Raw genomic sequence first — 17,314 nt, forward strand, 5'->3', positions numbered from 1 at the left:
CCCAAGTTCCCTCCCTGGCATCTCCAGATAGGGCCGTGAGAGACTCCTGCCTGCCACCTTGGAGAAGCCGCTGCCAGTCTGTGAAGACAATACTGAGCTAGATAGATCAATGGTCTGACTCAGTATATGGCAGCTTCCTATGTTCCTATGACACACGAGCAAAAAACCCCAAGTTTAAGGGAGCGATTGCTTGCACATTTGCAGCACACGATCGCCCCAAAGCAGGCTGGACTCCCTTAGCCCACTTTCAGGCAATCGTGGGAATAGCCTCAATGACTTCATGTTATTCTGTCCGCTTTTGTACAAGCGGGATTGGAAGACTGCTTCCAATGCCACCTGTATGGTATTGTGGCAGTGCAAGAAATCTGGTGAATAAGGAGGGTATGGACTGCACCATATCAACTCCATAAAATGGTCTTGGAAACAGCTTTTGCAAATGCTTGCACTTAGGAACACAAGAAGCTGCCCACTGAGTCAGGTCATTGCTCCACCTAACTCAGTACTGTCTATTCTGACTGGCAGCAGCTTTCCTGGGATTCAGGCGGGAGTCTTTTCCAGCCCTACCTGGAGATGCTGCCACTAAATTTGAAACCACCCTGCTAAGTGGAACGGGCTGATTCTTCTTTTTGAAGAGCGCCTTTGGATCCAAGCTCTGTTGCGGACTGCTTTTGCGATTTTCGTTTGGTTTTACTATAAGCCCTTTAATACTATTTTGTTGGGCACTACCGCCGTGAGGGTCTGTGACAGCAAAAGACGCGCTATCTATCTGAATTCAATACATTCTGATTTATTAATTTGAATCCGGAGAGCAGGACAAAAATTATGCTGAGAAAAGAAAAATCAGGGCATATGTCCTTAATTTTCATATATTTTTCCTGAGTGCAGCCTGTGCATTTCTGTGGTGGAGAATTTTGATCTGGTGCGGAGTGTGGAGAGGGGGGCTTGTCAGGGGAGAAGTATTGAGAACACACATCCCATGCTATTTATTTCATTGATCGAAGCCGCATTGGACATGGCCCCAAAATATTAGGCCAAGAAAAATTGTGAACCGACAAGCCTCCTTCCTCTCTGGGCCCCAGAGATGTCCTTTCCAAGAATGGAATAAGGAGCTTGAGTCATCTGGAAACATCTTTCGCCACCTTTCTTGCCCAAATGGGAACTCAGTGTAGCTCGCAATGCCGATAATAAAATCCCCCAAACCATTAAAATGATTTTTAAAAAAAAATACTCCCAGAAAAATGCAGTAACAAATTTGAGGTGGGCAGAATTCTAGGATAACCTGAATTTAAACCCAGCCCACAGCCAGGTTTCCCTCTAACAGGGATTCCCAGATGTTGTTGACTTCAACTCCCAGAATCCCCAGCGGCCATGGCTTTGGCTTGGGGATTCTGGGAGTTGTAGTCAACAACATCTGGGATTCCCTGTTAGAGGGACCTCTTCCCTCAGCCCAATCTCACTTTAAAAAATAAAAAGTCTCACCACCCAACAAAACAAAAGACAGTGTGACCCTTTTCCCTGCCCCCCCCTGCTGCCTAGATACATATTCGTATATTTTCCTGGGTCATGCCAGGCCATGCAGAGGCCTATTGCGCAGGTGTGGCGGCCTCCAAAATGGCCGCTGCACCGAGGGTGAACAGCCGAAAACCAGCTAAATTGTGGCCTCTTTCTGAAATAAGAAAGGCCGGAAGGGGGAGGGAAAACCTCTGCCCAGCCCCCAACCCCCGCTGCATTGGACATCTCCCCCAGAGGGTCTAAGTTTTTTAAAAAAATTAAATATATTTTTAAAACAAATTTGTGGACACCCCCCCCGGACCGGAGTCGGGGTGGGGTGGGGTTCGAGGGGCTGCCAGATCGAACTGGCTTGGTCTAGTCTGGGTCCAGTTCAGACTGGAACCGAACCAGACCAGCCGGTTCCGTGCACACCCCTACCCTCGCCAATGCATAATGAAAAGAAGCCAAGTTTCATTTTAACTGTGGAAATACGACTGAAGAAAAATAGTGTGTCATGGCCCTAGATCTAGGACCCCCATAATGGGGGACAAGGTGGGGCAGTTAAGGAGATTAGACAATTCAAGACCCGCAGTCAGTCCCAAGGTACTGGCGCATAGTCAGAGAGGGCTAGGGTGGACCTGCCTGTCCTAAATTTTCCCTCCCCTCCTAATCTTTTACAAATATTTTAAAATAACTGCATGTTACTTGCACTTGGAATTGATGGGGCCCAGTTAAGCAGCTCCCTTAATTTTTTTTGAACCCCTTAAACACTTAGAACAGGTCTGCCAAGACACTAGGACCCCCCCCCCACACACACACATACCAGTAGCACTGGGAGAACCAAACCCAACCCATCTCCTTAACCAAAGAACATGCCCTGCCTTCATCCTCTCACTCAGAAGGATCCCTCGAGTATAAGAACATAAGAACAGCCTGCTGGATCAGGCCCAAAGCCTGTTTAGTCCAGCATCCTCTTTCACACAGTGGCCCACCAGGTGCTTCTGGGAAGCCACAGGCAAGAGCTGAGGGCATGCCCTCTCTCCTGCCATTGCTCCCCTGCACCTGGTATTCAGAGACATACTACTAGCCCAAGTAACTGTCCCTCAGTGCCTCTGAAGCTGGTGCTGAGAAAATTGGGCAGGCAATTTCCGTGTCCTTCCTCATGGGAAGGGTGGGCCAGCATGCTCTACCTGGACAACAGCTGGAAAAACCATCAGCTCCAAACAGCCACTGGAGTAACATCCATCTCATGCTGCTATACCCACCTTTCTTGATTTCCTGTGCAGAGCGCTCTCCAGGGTCCTGAAATCTTTGCACTTGGAGCTGTCCATTTCTGTGTCCCCCCCAGATCACAGTCTCAACAGAAAGCTAGCTCATTTTAGAACAAGATAGCTATCCTCTGGCAGAAGAAGATCAATCAAGATCTGCTTGTAAATCTCTGGCTGACCTGAAGTACTTCTGCATGGGTTTCTGGTGCCCAGTTGTTTAAGAGAAGTAAGTAAAAATGGCAAGCTTGCCCCTGGTAAAGTGTGCCATCGAGTCAGTGTTGACTTGAGTCGGTGTCGACTCCTGGCGACCACAGAGCCCTGTGGTTTTCTTTGGCAGGATACAGGAGGAGTTTACCATTGCCATCTCCCACGCAGTATGAGACAATGCCTTTCAACATCTTCCTATATCGCTGCTGCCCGATATAAGTCTTTTTCATAGTCTGGGAAACTTACTAGCGGGGATTCGAACCAGCAACCTCATGCTTGGTAGTCAAGTCAATTCCCCACTGTGCCATTAGGTGGCTCCTGGTAGCCTCACATTAACCATTTCTCTCCAAGCCTCAATGTTCCTCACTTGTAAAATACGAATATGAATTGATCTTTTTTGGGCTGGTCTTTATAGTACAGCTCTGCTGGCCAGCTCTCTTACTCAAAAGTATCCGAACTCCTGACCCAGGGCCAGATTATGACATGCTGAGAACCTAAGCTATGTCAAGCTTAAAAAGCAACATAGCCAGCAAAAATGCACAAGACTAGAGGAGAACCCCGTTATCTGCATGGGTTCCATTCTGTGCCCGGGGTGAATAGTGAAACCGAAGATAACGGTGATTAGGACAATGGGAATTTGGTGGAGGCGTTAGGTTCCCGGGGAGGTTTTGGTGGAGGTGTTAGGTTCCCGGGGCAGCGACAAATGGTCCTGTTGTGAGCCGACCAGAGAAAAAATGGTTATGGGGTGTCTAATAAATAAAGTTGATGATGATTGGTTTTGCCCCACTTTTTGTGCCCTGTCGTGCATCCCAGACATTGGGATGCTAAAAGTTTGCATGAGAACTTTGGGCCCAGCACTGTAAACCTAGGTGGTTGTTTTTAAAACAAAACACACCCACAAGCACACACACACACACACACACACACTCCGCTGAATTCTGAAAAATGGCTTTACTAGCAGGAGACTGTTTACACACCCCATCTCCGGGCAGGCTCTCATACTGGGAGAGATTATTTTAGATTTCAGATAATCGTTCATTAAACCCTCCTAGCTCTGTCTTGATCCCAGATGGGCCTGGATTATGCATTATTTTTTTAAAAAAATGTTTGGAGAAGGAAAGAGTGGACCTCAGCAGCATTATTTATGGAAGCTCTGAATATGTTGTTTTAACATTTTAATGCCTCGTAACTTTTTTTAAAAAATTGCTACCACCAGGCTAAAGAAACACAAGATGGCCATAAATCCTCCGTAATATTGAGCTCTTTCTTGCCTCGGTCCCAGTGAATGGTTTTAAAGGCGGGGGGGGGGGGGGCGGCGGAATTGTTACCTTGCTTGCCAGTTCTCACGCCATCCGCCACACAGCAAACAGCACTATTTTGACCCCAATCGGTCTGTTTCGGTCCCCTCGATACCTTGCTTGGTTCATTTGGGATTTGTGCGTATGCCAGGATGCGAAGTTCAAACTGTTCTCCGTTCCAGGAAGGTCACGCGCTGCTTGCTGTTCCTAGCAGCTTCTTCTCCGGGGAGAGCTTACGGTAAAATTAGTGCATAGCTGTGGCTTCCCCTCTCGCACGTGAAGCCAAAGCTTCTCCTGCGCGGCTCCGAGGGCTATTTGGAGATCACGGGACGTTCCTGTCGGAGCCGAGCCTTGGGGGCTTTGCCTCGCTGCAACAGAGACCCTTTTTGTTCCAGAGGGGCTTTGCGATCTTGGCATCGCGAGGCCGGTTGAATGGATTTCACGAGTAAGGTGGAAGCTGGAGAGGCACAATTTCTGGCTGCCTCCCCTTTGGATCCAGTTGCCTTGGCCGCAAGAATGCCGGCCACAAGAATTGTTACTGCACTTGGACCCATTTACAAAGGGCTTTCCGAGTCCTCATTTGACACCGCCACTGTGGCTGTCCCTCCAGCACGTAGCAGGACAGGCCTCCCCACCCGCCATCCCCCCGTCCGTAGAAAACTCCATCTCCTCCTGTAAGGAGGGCATGGTGTTCTCAAAGGAGGCTGCAGCCAGGAACGAGTTGCCTCTGGGATCCCTGTCCTGCTGGAACTTCACCCAGGGTGTGATCCTGATCTGAGACAGCTGGTGCTCATCGCCAGATTCGGAGGTGTATATCTTTGTTATACCTGTATCCATCCATGCTGAAATAAGAGCCTCCCCATCTCTGGCAACTTTTAAAAAGGGACTGACATTTATTCACCCAGGCTTTTAATTAAATTAATGGTTTTAAATTTCTAATGTTGGCTCTAAATTATATATCGATATCGATATTTCATTTATTACATTTTATATCCCGCTCTTCCTCCGAGGAGCTCAGAGCAGTGTACCTCCTTATTGTTATCTTCATGACAACCCTGTGAGGTAGGTTAGGCTGAGAGATACCTGACTGGCCCAGAGTCACCCAGTGAGTTTCAGGACTGAATAGGGATTCGAACCCGGGTCTTCCCGGTCCTAGTCCAACACTCTAGCCACTATGTTGTGCTATGCCGATTTTAAGGTTAATTATTTTAATGTTTCAACGATTCTAATTGTTGAATTGATTTAGTTTTGATTTCAATTGCTTGTTTTTATTTTGCTGTAGAACTGCCCTGAGCCATTTCTGGAAGGGCGGTCAATCAATCAATCAATCAATTGAATAAATAAAATGCCCTTTCTCCAGGAAGCTCATGGGAACATAAGAAGCTGCCTTCTGCAGGGTCAGACCCTTGGTCTATCCAGCTCAATATTGTCTACACCAGGGATTCTCAACGTTGGGTCCCCAGATGTTATTGGACTTCAACTCCCATAATCCCCAACCAAAGGCCACTGGGGCTAGGAATTATGGGAGTTGAAGTCCAATAACATCTGGGGACCCAACGTTGAGAATCTCTGGTCTACACTGCCTGGCAGCGGCTCTCTGAGGTTTCAGCCTCTCCCCACCCTCCCTGGAGATGCTGCCAGGAGGTGAATGTGGGGCCTTCTGCATGCCAAGCAGATGCTCAGCCACCGAGAGATGTCCCCTTCTCCTAAGGGTAACATCTGGCAGTGCTCACTTGTCGCTTTCCATCCAACCCCTCTTACAGGTTTCCCCCTTCAGACGTCCGTGAAACTGACATGTCTGTGGGTTACTCTGAGTCTGCCAGGCCCTCCTCCCTCTTGGTTGCAGGGGCTGCCGCTAGGCGTCCGTAAGAACCATCACGTTTCCAGCTCGTTCAGGAACAGCGATAGGCTGCAAATGTGCTAGGGAGACGCTGATAAGATGTGGTGACCCACAGCCCTGCGCGTGTGTGTCCGTGAGGCTGGCTAGTAGAACCTCAGAGAAGGTTTCCATAAACAACGTCTGGTGACTCACAGGGGCTGGAAAGTCTCTCAGTCTCCCGAAAGAGAAGAGGCGATTCTTTGGGGAGGACATAACCCCACATCTGTTGAGTGAAAATCATAAGCCTGCAAGTTGGCAATACGGCAGGTAATCAACAGTCTCTGGGTGGCCTCCAAAGGTGGCTGGGGAAACTGCCACTGTCTCCCGAAATTGGTATAGAGTGCACAGGGCATACTGGAGAGACCCTTGAGCAGGGAGGCTGCTTTTGAGCCTCCCAGTCGGGGGTCTCCTCGGGAGTAGCCGTGCTGCGGAGCCACCCTCGCAATTTTAAAAACCTGGTTTGTGGAGCACTCGCTCCGCAAACCCGGTTTAAAGGGCGGGCTACCTAAGCGGGCTAGCTGCTTGTAAGGCTCTCCTAGCCCGATTTTTGCTGCTCGTGGGAATAGCCCCATTGAGTTAGATGGACCAAGGGTTTGACTCAGTATATGGCAGCCAGCTTCCTATGTACTTAAGAGCACGTTTCAGCCACCATTGTATAGCACTGAAGCGGATGTGTAACTTCAAAACATTTGCTATTTTAACATCTGTTTTATGTTTTATTTATTTGTGCATTAAAGAGGTCCTGACAAGTTTGTGTTCTTTTGGAGAATGCATATTTCATCGCTGTTATGTCTGCTTCTGCTTCCTCCTCTGATGATGATGATGATGAGGGCTATAGCTCAGTGGAAGAGGATCTGCAGGAGGTCTCAGGTTCACTCCCTGGCAGCATCTCCTGGTAGGACTGAAAGAGACTCCTGCCTGAAATCTTGGAGAGTTGCTGCCAGTCAATGTAGACTATACTGAGATAGATGGACCCGAAAGTCTGACTTGGTATAAGACAGCTTCCTCTGTTCCTAAGCTCCATATTGAATGTTTTCCCCATAAGAACAGTCCTGCTGGATCAGGCCCAAGAATGCCCACCGTCCAGCATCCACCAGACGCCCCTGAGAAGCCTACAGGCAGGAGTTGAGGGCATGCCCTCTCTCATGCTGTCACTCCCCTGCAACTGGTATTCTGAGGCTGGAGGTGGCCTTTAGCTCTCAGACTAGTAGCCGTTGATAGACCTCTCCTCCATGAAGCTATCCAAACCCCTCTTCAAGCCATCCAGGTGGTTGGCTGACACCACATCTCATGGCAGAGAATTCCACATGTTGATAAACGATATGTCCTTGCACTCAGCGCACGATCAACCTATGGAATTCTCTGCCATGGGACATGGTGATGGCCACCAGTTTGGGTGGCTGTAAGTGGGGCTTAGGCAAATTCATAGAGGACAGGTCTATCCATGGCGACTAGTCTTGATGGCTATAGGCTACCTCCAGGTTAAGATGCCTCGAAATGCCAGTTGCAGGGGAGCAACAGCAGGAGAGAGGGCATGCCCTCACCTCTTGCCTGTGGGCTTCTCAGAGGCATCTGGTGGGCCACTGTGGGAAACGGGATGCTGGACTAGAGGAGCCTTGGGCCTGTTCTTATGTTCTTAAACCACTGTCTGTGTTTGAAAGTTCGCCTGCTACAGGCTCTCCATGTCTTGGCCTGCTGTTTCCCCATGCATAGAGATTTACGTGTGAGTGGAGATCGCTCAACCATGTAACCGCCACAGCCCATCGGTTGACGCAGGACAGAAACCAGAAGCAATTGCTTCACAGCCGCCATGTGGCATCTTGGACGGGCTTTCCCATCCCACACGCCGCCGCTCGGTTCTGCCTGTCTCCGCTCCGGCTTCAATCCCGTTCTTCTTGTTTGATTCCCCCCACCACAGCCATCAACACGTGTGCCATCAACAACGGCGGGTGTGAACACGATTGCGTTCAGCTCACTCTGTCGCAGCATCAGTGCCAATGCCGGCCCAATTACCAGCTGAGGGGAGATGGAAAGCATTGCGTCCGTGAGTCTCTGGGCACTTGGAACAAATAGAGGGAGAAAAGGTCAAAATCCCAATTTTGACTTGGCAGGGGAAGCCTGCAATATAATTTCTAAAATTAAAAAAAATGTTAGATCATGAGATCAATCAAACCATCTAAAACTGAGTCCTACCCGGTTTGGGAGCTGTGTGTGCTCCCAATTTTCAGTTGTGTGGGAGCAAGGTGGGAGGAAAACCTGGGTAGAAGGGATTTTGTGGAAGCCAGGGAGGAGGAGAACCTGGGTGGAAGTGATTGTGTGGAAGCCAGGAAGGAGGAGAACCTGGGTAGAAGGGATTTTGTGGAAGCCGGGGAGGAGCAGAACCTGGGTGGAAGTGATTGTGTGGAAGCCGGGGAGGAGGAGAATCTGGGTGGAAGTGATTGTGTGGAAGCCGGGGAGGAGGAGAATCTGGGTGGAAGTGATTGTGTGGAAGCCAGGGGGGAGGAGGAGAATCTGGGTAGAAGTGATTGTGTGGAAGCTGGGGAGGAGGAGAATCTGGGTAGAAGTGATTGTGTGGAAACCGGGGAGGAGGAGAACCTGGGTAGAAGTGATTGTGTGGAAGCCGGGGAGGAGGAGAACCTGGGTGGAAGTGATTGTGTGGAAGCCAGGAAGGAGGAGAACCTGGGTGGAAGTGATTGTGTGGAAGCCGGGGAGGAGGAGAACCTGGGTGGAAGTGATTGTGTGGAAGCCGGGGAGGAGGAGAACCTGGGTGGAAGTGATTGTGTGGAAGCCGGGGAGGAGGAGAACCTGGGTGGAAGTGATTGTGTGGAAGCCGGGGAGGAGGAGAACCTGGGTGGAAGTGATTGTGTGGAAGCCGAGGAAGAGGAGAACCTGGGTAGAAGTGATTGTGTGGAAGCCAGGAAGGAGGAGAACCTGGGTGGAAGTGATTGTGTGGAAGCCAGGAAGGAGGAGAACCTGGGTAGAAGGGACTGTGTGGAAGCCAGGGAGGAGGAAAAACTGGTTAGTTTTTCCTCCTACCTTGCTTCCATGCAATCACTTCCACCCAGGTTTTCCGGAAAATAGTTAACGATTTACATTGGTGTCTCCTGCCCCAGGCCACTGGGGGGCCCCTCCACTGCTTTTGAGACCTCCTCCTCTTCCAGCTGACTGGCTGCCTTCTGTGTCTCCCCAGTGCGAAACCCGTGTGCCGAACGGAACGGAGGCTGCCTGCAGAAATGCCAGAACCGCCGCGGGGTGGCCCACTGCGAGTGCCACCCTGGCTACCGACTGGCGGCGGATAACAAAGCCTGCGAAGGTACAGCTTGCATGCCGAGTCCTTTGCGCAAGCCGCCCAGAGGTGCTCTGTTAATCTGCCAGTGGCGTGCAATGAAAAAGTTGCAGTTTTGTTGCTCCGTCTGGTCCGGAGGGGTGATCAATGAGGCTTCGGCTGATGAGGTTCGCAGAAACATCCCAGAGACGGGCAGCTGATCGGGACCTTCCTGGCAGCCCATCAATGGTAGCCTAAGAACCAGGCACTGGGTGAAATTTTTTTTAAACAACAACAACAACAACAATTGCTTAAAAGAAGCCACACACAAAGGGGTGTGGCCTAGGCTGCCGAGAGCTCAAGTGAGCTCTCCCCTCGTCATTTCAGGCAGCCTCAGCTGCCTGAAAGGTCATTTTGAGAGAAAAGGGAAAACGTTCTATCGGGCAGTCTGCGTTGCCTGAAATAACTAGTGGACACTTTGCCAGACTCTTGGTGGCATGAGAGGGGGAAGTTGGAGCCCGAGCCACGGGGCTCGGTGGCCTTTTTTCATTGGCAGCCTGGGTTCTTTGAACCCATTCAGACAAGGGTGACTATGCCCCTGCTATCTCTCTCTCTCTCTCTCTCTCTCTCTCTCTCTCTCTCTCTCTCTCTCTCTCTCTCTCTCTCTCTCTGTGCAAACCACTTTGGGAACGTTTGTTGAAAAGTGGTATATAAATATTTGTCGTGTTCGTACTCGTACTCCTTCTCTTTCTCCTCTTCCAGATATCAACGAGTGCGTGATGGGGGTGGCCATGTGTGCGCATGGTTGCCTTAACACCCGCGGTTCCTTTAAATGCACCTGCAACCTGGGCTACGAATTGGGGGCTGACGGCAAGCAGTGTTACCGTAAGTACCATCTCTGGGCTGCTTCTTGGAAAATACAAGGAGCGGACAGTGTTGAGGGAAGGGCTTTTCTTCTGGCCAGTGGATGAAAAAAGCAAGCAAGCTGTGGATTATTGTGGAGAGAGAATTCATGCCCTGTTGCGGCAATTTAGCATGTGAAGGCAGAAACGGGGGCTTTCAAAATGCTGCATTTCAGAACTCAGGTGATCTGAAGAAGTTCACCAGATCATCATCATCATCATCATCATCATCATCATCATCAAACCTTTATTACAGTCTATGAGCAATCGACACCACAGTTAACCATACACAATAAAGCAATCTATATCCATCTAAATCACTACAAAAACTTAATCACCTTGTAAACGAAGTCATTCCTGTATGAGCCTTAAATTTACTTATTTACTTATTTCATTAAACATAAGTTAAAGTAAAAATAGATCAGAAATGCAGCAGTAAAGAAATGTGTCTGTGACCACTAATTGTGAGTGTTTCTCTAAGTTATGATTTTGTATCGTCATCGTTCCTAATGCGCATTCCAGAATGGCCACCACGAGCTCGGAGGGGGCCATTTTCCAACCTCATTGCTGAAATTAAAAGAAAAGATGGACTCATGGACTCCCTCTCTCTCCCTCCCTCCCTCCTTTCCAGGGATAGAAATGGAAATTGTCAACAGCTGTGAAACCCACAATGGAGGCTGTTCCCACCTTTGCCGCCACACCAGTTCTGGCCCCGTCTGCACCTGCAACTTGGGATACCGACTGGATTCAGATCAGAAAACCTGCACTGGTAATGGCATAGCAGCAGGGCTGTTAATTTGCTAGGCGAACAAAGAAGCCGCCTACTGGTGAAAACACATTATAACGTAAAGTTGTGCCGTCAAGTCGATTTCGACGCCTGGCGCCCGCAGAGCCCTGTGGTTTTCTTTTGGTAGAATACAGGAGGGGTTTCCCGTTGCCTCTTCCCGCACAGTATGAGATGATGCCTTTCAGCATCTTCCTATATCCCTGCTGCCCGATAGAGGTATTTCCCATCGTTTGGGAAACAGACCAGCGGGGTTTCAGTATGAGGCAGCTTCCTATGTTCCAATGTAATGCTTCTAGGATAATCTGCAAATACTCTGTAAAATCCAGAGTCCCATCTGCTTGTTGGCTTGTAGGTGTGTGTGTGTGTGCCATGAACGCAGATGCCTGTGTTTCATCTCATACCATGCTGCAAGGAGTCCCATTCTGGAAATTAGGCTAATCAGAAACTGATCTCGGAACGTACCGGCCAGGCATTTCCTGCACAGGGAACTGGCTCCATGAACATTAAAAAATGTTAAATGCACCCGATGCGTCTGAGCCGTGCAGGCTGAGCGCAGGTCTGTCTGGGTCAGTGCCTGGAGCATCCGGGTGATCTTCAAAGAATCATTGTGGGCATCTGTATCTTTCCTCCATTCAGATCAGGGCCCACCCAAGGTTTTAGGAACCTAGGAAGCCGCCTTTTACGGAGTCAGACCCATCGAGCTCAGTATTGTCTGCACAGGCTGGCAGCGGCTTCTCCAAGGTTGCAGTCAGGGGACTTGGGATCTTCTTCATGCAGGCAGGCAGGTGCTCTTAGAGCGGCCCCATCCCCCTGCAGAAGCCGCTGCCAGTTGGTGTAGACAATACTGAGCTAGATGGACCAATGGTCTGACTCAGTAGAGGGGAACCTCCTATGTCCCTGTGTTCCTAAGGCCTGTAGGGGCCCACGGGATGATGGCAGCAGCATCTGCATACAACAACAACAACAAATATTTATATACCACTTTTCAACAACAACAACAAAGTTTCCAAAGGAGAAATACATAGAGAAATAAATAAATAAGATGGATCCCTGTCCCCGAAGGGCTCACAATCTAAAAAGAAACATCAGATAGACACCAGCAACAGTCACTGGAGGTCCTGTGCTGGGGGGTGGAGAGGGCCAGTTACTCTCCCCCGCTAAATAAAGAGAATCACCACGTTAAAAAGGTGCCTCTTTGCCCAGTTAGCAGGGGTCAATATTCCAATACAGCAGGATTGGAACATTTACACCCACAATTTGGGGGTGTGTGTCTGTGTGTAATACTGCCAATCAGTGTAGGCAATACTGAACTAGATGGTCCAAGGACCTGACTCAGTAGGCATCTCCCTATGTAACTTAGGACAGAGTGACTCTGGCAGCCCACGGACGTTCCTTATTTAATGCTAGATCTTGTTCTTCCAAATGTGAGATCTGGTCTGAGTTTTTGGAACGAATTCCATTGCAAGTGTAATGTATGTACGTATCTATCTATCTATCTACCTATCTATCTATCTATCTATCTATCTATCTATTTTAAAGGACAGTGACTATCTAGTTGGTTCTAGGAAGCCCCCTGAGCAGAGCCTTATGCCATTTGTCTCCAACATCTGGTATTCATTTGTGGGCCTTGAGGCCCAATCAGCACACGCTGCACGTTAGGAGATGCCTCCTAGGGGAAAGGACTGAGGATCCCAGGCAGAGTTGGGAAGCCATCCTGTTTTTTTAAATTCAGGACGAGCTCTTTATCTGCACTCTAGAAATGTTGGGTGTTCTGTCTGTGGAGGGAGAGAATATCCATCCCTGGTGAGGACCCGCACACGACACAGTTCTTGCAACCAGCAGGTAGCTTGATGGAGCGAAAGTGTGCCGTTGAGTCGATGTCGACTCGAGTCGGAGTCGATGTCGACTCGAGTCGGAGTCGATGTCGACTCGAGTTGGAGTTGATTCCTGGTGGCCACAGAGCCCTGTGGTTTTATTTGGTAGAATCCAGGAGGGGTTGACCATTGCCGCCATCTGCGCAGTCTGAGATGATGCCTTTCAGCATCTTCCTAGATCGCTCCTGCCCCATATAGGTGTTTCCCATAGTCTGGGAAACATCCCAGTGGGGACTCGAATCGGCAACCTCATGCTTGCTAGGCAAGTCATTTCCCCACTGCGCCATTAGGTGGCGATCTTTCATTGATTCGGAAATTCCATCTTTTCCTCCAGATGCAGACGAATGTGATGGCGGTTCTCACTGTTGCCAGCAGGACTGTTACAATTACCCCGGGGGCTACGAGTGTGTGTGCTATGCCGGCTACAGACTCGGCACCGACGGCTGCAGCTGCGACGGTAGGTGGGAGCGTCCCGCTGGACCCCTTGAAAGCAGGATCCCAACAGACTCCGCGGGGTCTGCTGTTCCATGCCAGGATTCATTTCAGTCTCCACGAAATGCATGGACGCTATCCAAGCCACGCGCTGCTTTGTGCCGATGTTCCTGGGAAGTTGCGGGGTGAGAGAACAAAGTCAGCTGGATGGGGAGGAGAGCTGGTCTTGTGGCAGCCAGCCGGAATTTAGGGATGTGCACGGAACCATCTGGCTTGGTTCGGTTCGAGGCCGGACTGGCCTTGAACGGAACCGGGCCAGTTCAGTCCGGCACCCTTTGAACCACTCCCTCAGTCTGGTCCGGTCTGGGTTTTTTTTGGGTTTTTTTTTGCGAATTTCAAAGACTTAAAAAAATTATTACCTTGAAAATGATCATCGAGGCAGTGGGGGTAGGTGGGTGCATGGAGGTTCCCTCCACCAGCCTTCAAAGTGCACCCCTCGGGCCTTTTAGGTGTGGTGGCCAAAATGGCGACCACAGCGCAATCGCAAAAGGTCTCTGTGAGGCCTGGCATGACCCACGGCCTTGCAAAAGCCATTTGCGCATGCGCGGTGGCCATTTTTGTTTTGGTGACCTTTTTTAAAAAAAAGGCCACTGTGCATGAGCAAACGGCCTCTGCGAGGCCATGGGTCATTCCAGGCCTCAGAGAGGCCTTTTGCGCATGCGCTGCGGCCGTCATTTTGGCTGCCGCACCATTTTTAGCAAGGCCCAAACAGACTGAAAAACGGGCCAAAAAGGCCCGAGGGGTGCGATTTGAAGGCCAGTGGTGGGAGGGGGAACCTCCACGCACCCCCATGCTGCCTTGATGATCATTTTCAAAGTAATAATTTTTTTTTAAAGTATGTGAAATTCGCAAAAAACCCCGAACCATCAGGGTAGTTCTGGTCCTGGGGGTTATCAAGCCAGGTAGTGTTTGGTCTGGGGCTCAAATCATCGAACCCCCGAACCAAAACCACGAACCTTGAACCCCTGAACCTGTCTGCACATCCCTACCAGAATTGCCCCCTTTCCTAAGCAGGGTCCACCCAGGTTTGCATTTGGATGGATGAACTTCATGTGAGCACTGTCTGCTGTGAGATATTCCCCTTAGGAGATAGGGCCATCGCTTAGAGGAAGAGCTTCTGCTTGGCATGCAGATGGCCCCAGGTTCGAATGCTGACAGCATCTCCAGGCAGGGCTGGGAAAGACTCCAATCTCAAACCCTGCAAAGCTGTTGCCGGTCAGTGCAGATCAAGACACCAGTCTGAAACTCTGCAAAGCTGCTGCCGGTCAGTGTTGATCACACTGAGCCAAACAAGGGGCCTGACTTGTTAGACAATGTCGTATGTTCATCAGGCACATCCCTAGCTCAGGGGCAGAGCATCTTTTCTTAGGCTGAGTCAGACTCTTGGTCCACCTAGCTCAGTACTGTCTACACTGACTGGCAGCGGCTCTCTAAGGTTCCAGGCAGGAGTCCCTCCCAACCCTACCTGGAGATGCTGCCGGGGATTGAACCCGGGACCTTCTGCATGCAAAGGCCCCTTCCCCCAAACCTTGCGCTTAACCTCTTGTGTGTCCCCCCTTGATTTTCCAGATGTGGACGAGTGCTCTTCCAATAACGGCGGCTGTGAACACGCCTGCCAGAACCTGGTGGGGTCTTTCCAGTGCAGCTGCCAGGCGGGGTACAAACTCGACGAGGATCGGCGGAGCTGCAGCCGTAAGACCCAACACTTTCTTTGTCTTGCAGAGAGAGGAGTCACTCTCGGTTTGAGAGGTCCTCCCTGGGCGGAGCCTGATGGGCTGATTCCCATCTCAGTGCCTCCACCGCGATGGGCCCTGGCTGGCTTGATCAGTCCCTCCATGGATTGGCTGAGCAGCCCTGGTCTAGATGGGTGGCCATCGCCACACCCAGTGGCAGTGAATTCCGCAGTCTAAGTGCGCATTGTGTAAAGGAGTCCATCCTTTTATCCTGTCCTGAATCTTTAGCTTTCGAAGCCTACGGGAGATGGAGGAGAACATGTCTCTGTCCACTTGATCCACACCGTGACTGACTTTATACCCCTCTCATCACGCTCCTTTGTGGGGCGTCTTTTGCTCTTCCTGTAGTGCTCGATGAACCCGTGGAAGCTCTGGATGGCCGGCCCCCCCTCATCCGCCCCCTCCCACATGTGGCAGTCCTGCGGGACGAACTCACCCAGCTCTTTGAGGAAGAGTATGATGAAGAAGATGCGGAGGCAGAAGCAAGAGGCGAGCACACCCTGTCTGAGAAATTCAGTGAGTGTTCTGCAGCTGCGTTTCATTGATTTGGTTCGTAGCATCTTCTTGGTTGCCTAAGTGGCAACCTTTGGTCAAAAAGGCATGCAGATTTTCAAAGAGGCTTTTTTCAGAATGGAAGTGTAGGAACCTAGGAAGCACCCATATACTGAGTCAGACCCTTGGTCCTTTTGGGTCAGTATTGTCTACCCAGACTGGCAGCGGCTTCTCCAAGGTTGCAGGCAGGCGTCTCTCTCAGCCCTATCTTGGAGATGCTGCCAGGGAGGGAACTTGGGACCTTCTGCATGCAAGCAGGCAGATGCTCTTCCTAGAGCAGCCCATCCCCTTAGGGGAATATCTTACAGTACTCACATGTAGTCTCCCATTCAATTGCAAACCAGGGTAGACCCTGCTTAGCAAAGGGGACAATTCATGCTTGCCACCACAAACCCAGCTCTCCTGGGCTTGTGATGCAAAGCCTGGAATCCTAAGCACTGTTACTACAAAGTCAAGTCCCATTTAACCTAGTGGGACTTATTTCTGAGTATATATGTTTCTTGATTTTATTCAGGGCAATTTGCACCCCACCCCCTTCTTTTGCTTAATGTTCAGCCTGAAGAACCGTTTTGTTGCATTCAAAAGCTTGCTCATTTCTTTGCGATGTTTGGGTTGATCCTTAAAAAGAGACAGAGAGAGCGGGGTGGAGAGAGTGAGAGAGAGAGAGAGAGGGAGAGATCATGGCACTGTTGGCTTCTTTTCCGATTTGGTCTCCAAGTTACAGCCCACAACTTCCCCTTTGCTGTCTGTTCTCCTCAAAGTCTGCTTGGATGACACCTTCGGCCACGACTGCACCCTGACCTGTGACGATTGTCAGAACGGGGGCGTGTGCAACCCAGACCGGACGGGCTGCGACTGTCCAGATGGCTGGAGCGGAATTCTCTGCAACCAAAGTGAGTGGAACTTAAGAACATAGGAAGCTGCCATATACTGAGTCAGACCACTGGTCTATCTAGCTCAGTATTGTCTACCCAGACTGGCAGCGGCTTCTCCAAGGTTGCAGGCAGGAGTCTCTCTCAGCCCTATCTTGGAGATGCTGCCAGGGAAGGAACTTAGGACCTTCTGCTCTTCCCAGAGCGGCTCCATCCCCTAAGTGGGTGGATATCTTCCAGTGCTCACACTTCTAGTCTCCCATTCATATGCAACCGGGGCAGACCCTGCTTAGCTAAGGGGACAAGTCATGCTTGCTACCACAAGACCAGCTCTACTCTAGAGGAGTTGGGGGTTGTGGAACCGTAGCATGGGGGAAGCCAGGACCAGCCCTGGGGTTTATGACTCCCTAGACGGAGTTTGATTTTAGCATAATATTAAAAATATTAAAATTGTGCATCTAATTAAAAGCCTGGGTAAACAAGCATGTCTTAACTGTATTTTGTGGGATTGGGAGGCTCTTATTTCTGCAGGGAGCTAGTGTCTCTCTTTCAGTGTCGCTATGTGCTATTTGTACACTCTATGTATGCTGTATGTGTCGCTTGATTGATTGATCTATCATATTTTTATACCACCTGATATGCATATCTCTAGGCGGTGTACAAAATTTAAACTATTTAAAAGTTACAAATTAAA

The 17,314-nt window shown here is 50.0% G+C and overlaps 1 protein-coding gene across 3 annotated transcripts in view; it reads left to right on the top strand.

Annotated features, from left to right (window-relative positions):
• The window catches only part of MEGF6 (multiple EGF like domains 6), a 206,267-nt gene that overhangs the window by 142,387 nt on the left and 46,566 nt on the right, over nt 1-17,314 (top strand). For all 3 annotated transcript variants that reach the window (XM_053281573.1, XM_053281575.1, XM_053281574.1), the window contains 8 exons: nt 8,062-8,187; nt 9,334-9,456; nt 10,171-10,293; nt 10,942-11,079; nt 13,306-13,428; nt 15,033-15,155; nt 15,545-15,712; nt 16,510-16,641. In XM_053281573.1, coding sequence (XP_053137548.1) covers nt 8,062-8,187; nt 9,334-9,456; nt 10,171-10,293; nt 10,942-11,079; nt 13,306-13,428; nt 15,033-15,155; nt 15,545-15,712; nt 16,510-16,641 — 1,056 coding nt within the window. The remainder of the gene's footprint in view (nt 1-8,061; nt 8,188-9,333; nt 9,457-10,170; nt 10,294-10,941; nt 11,080-13,305; nt 13,429-15,032; nt 15,156-15,544; nt 15,713-16,509; nt 16,642-17,314) is intronic.

This window comes from Hemicordylus capensis, chromosome 16 (genome assembly GCF_027244095.1).
Source record: "Hemicordylus capensis ecotype Gifberg chromosome 16, rHemCap1.1.pri, whole genome shotgun sequence".
NCBI lineage: Eukaryota > Metazoa > Chordata > Lepidosauria > Squamata > Cordylidae > Hemicordylus > Hemicordylus capensis.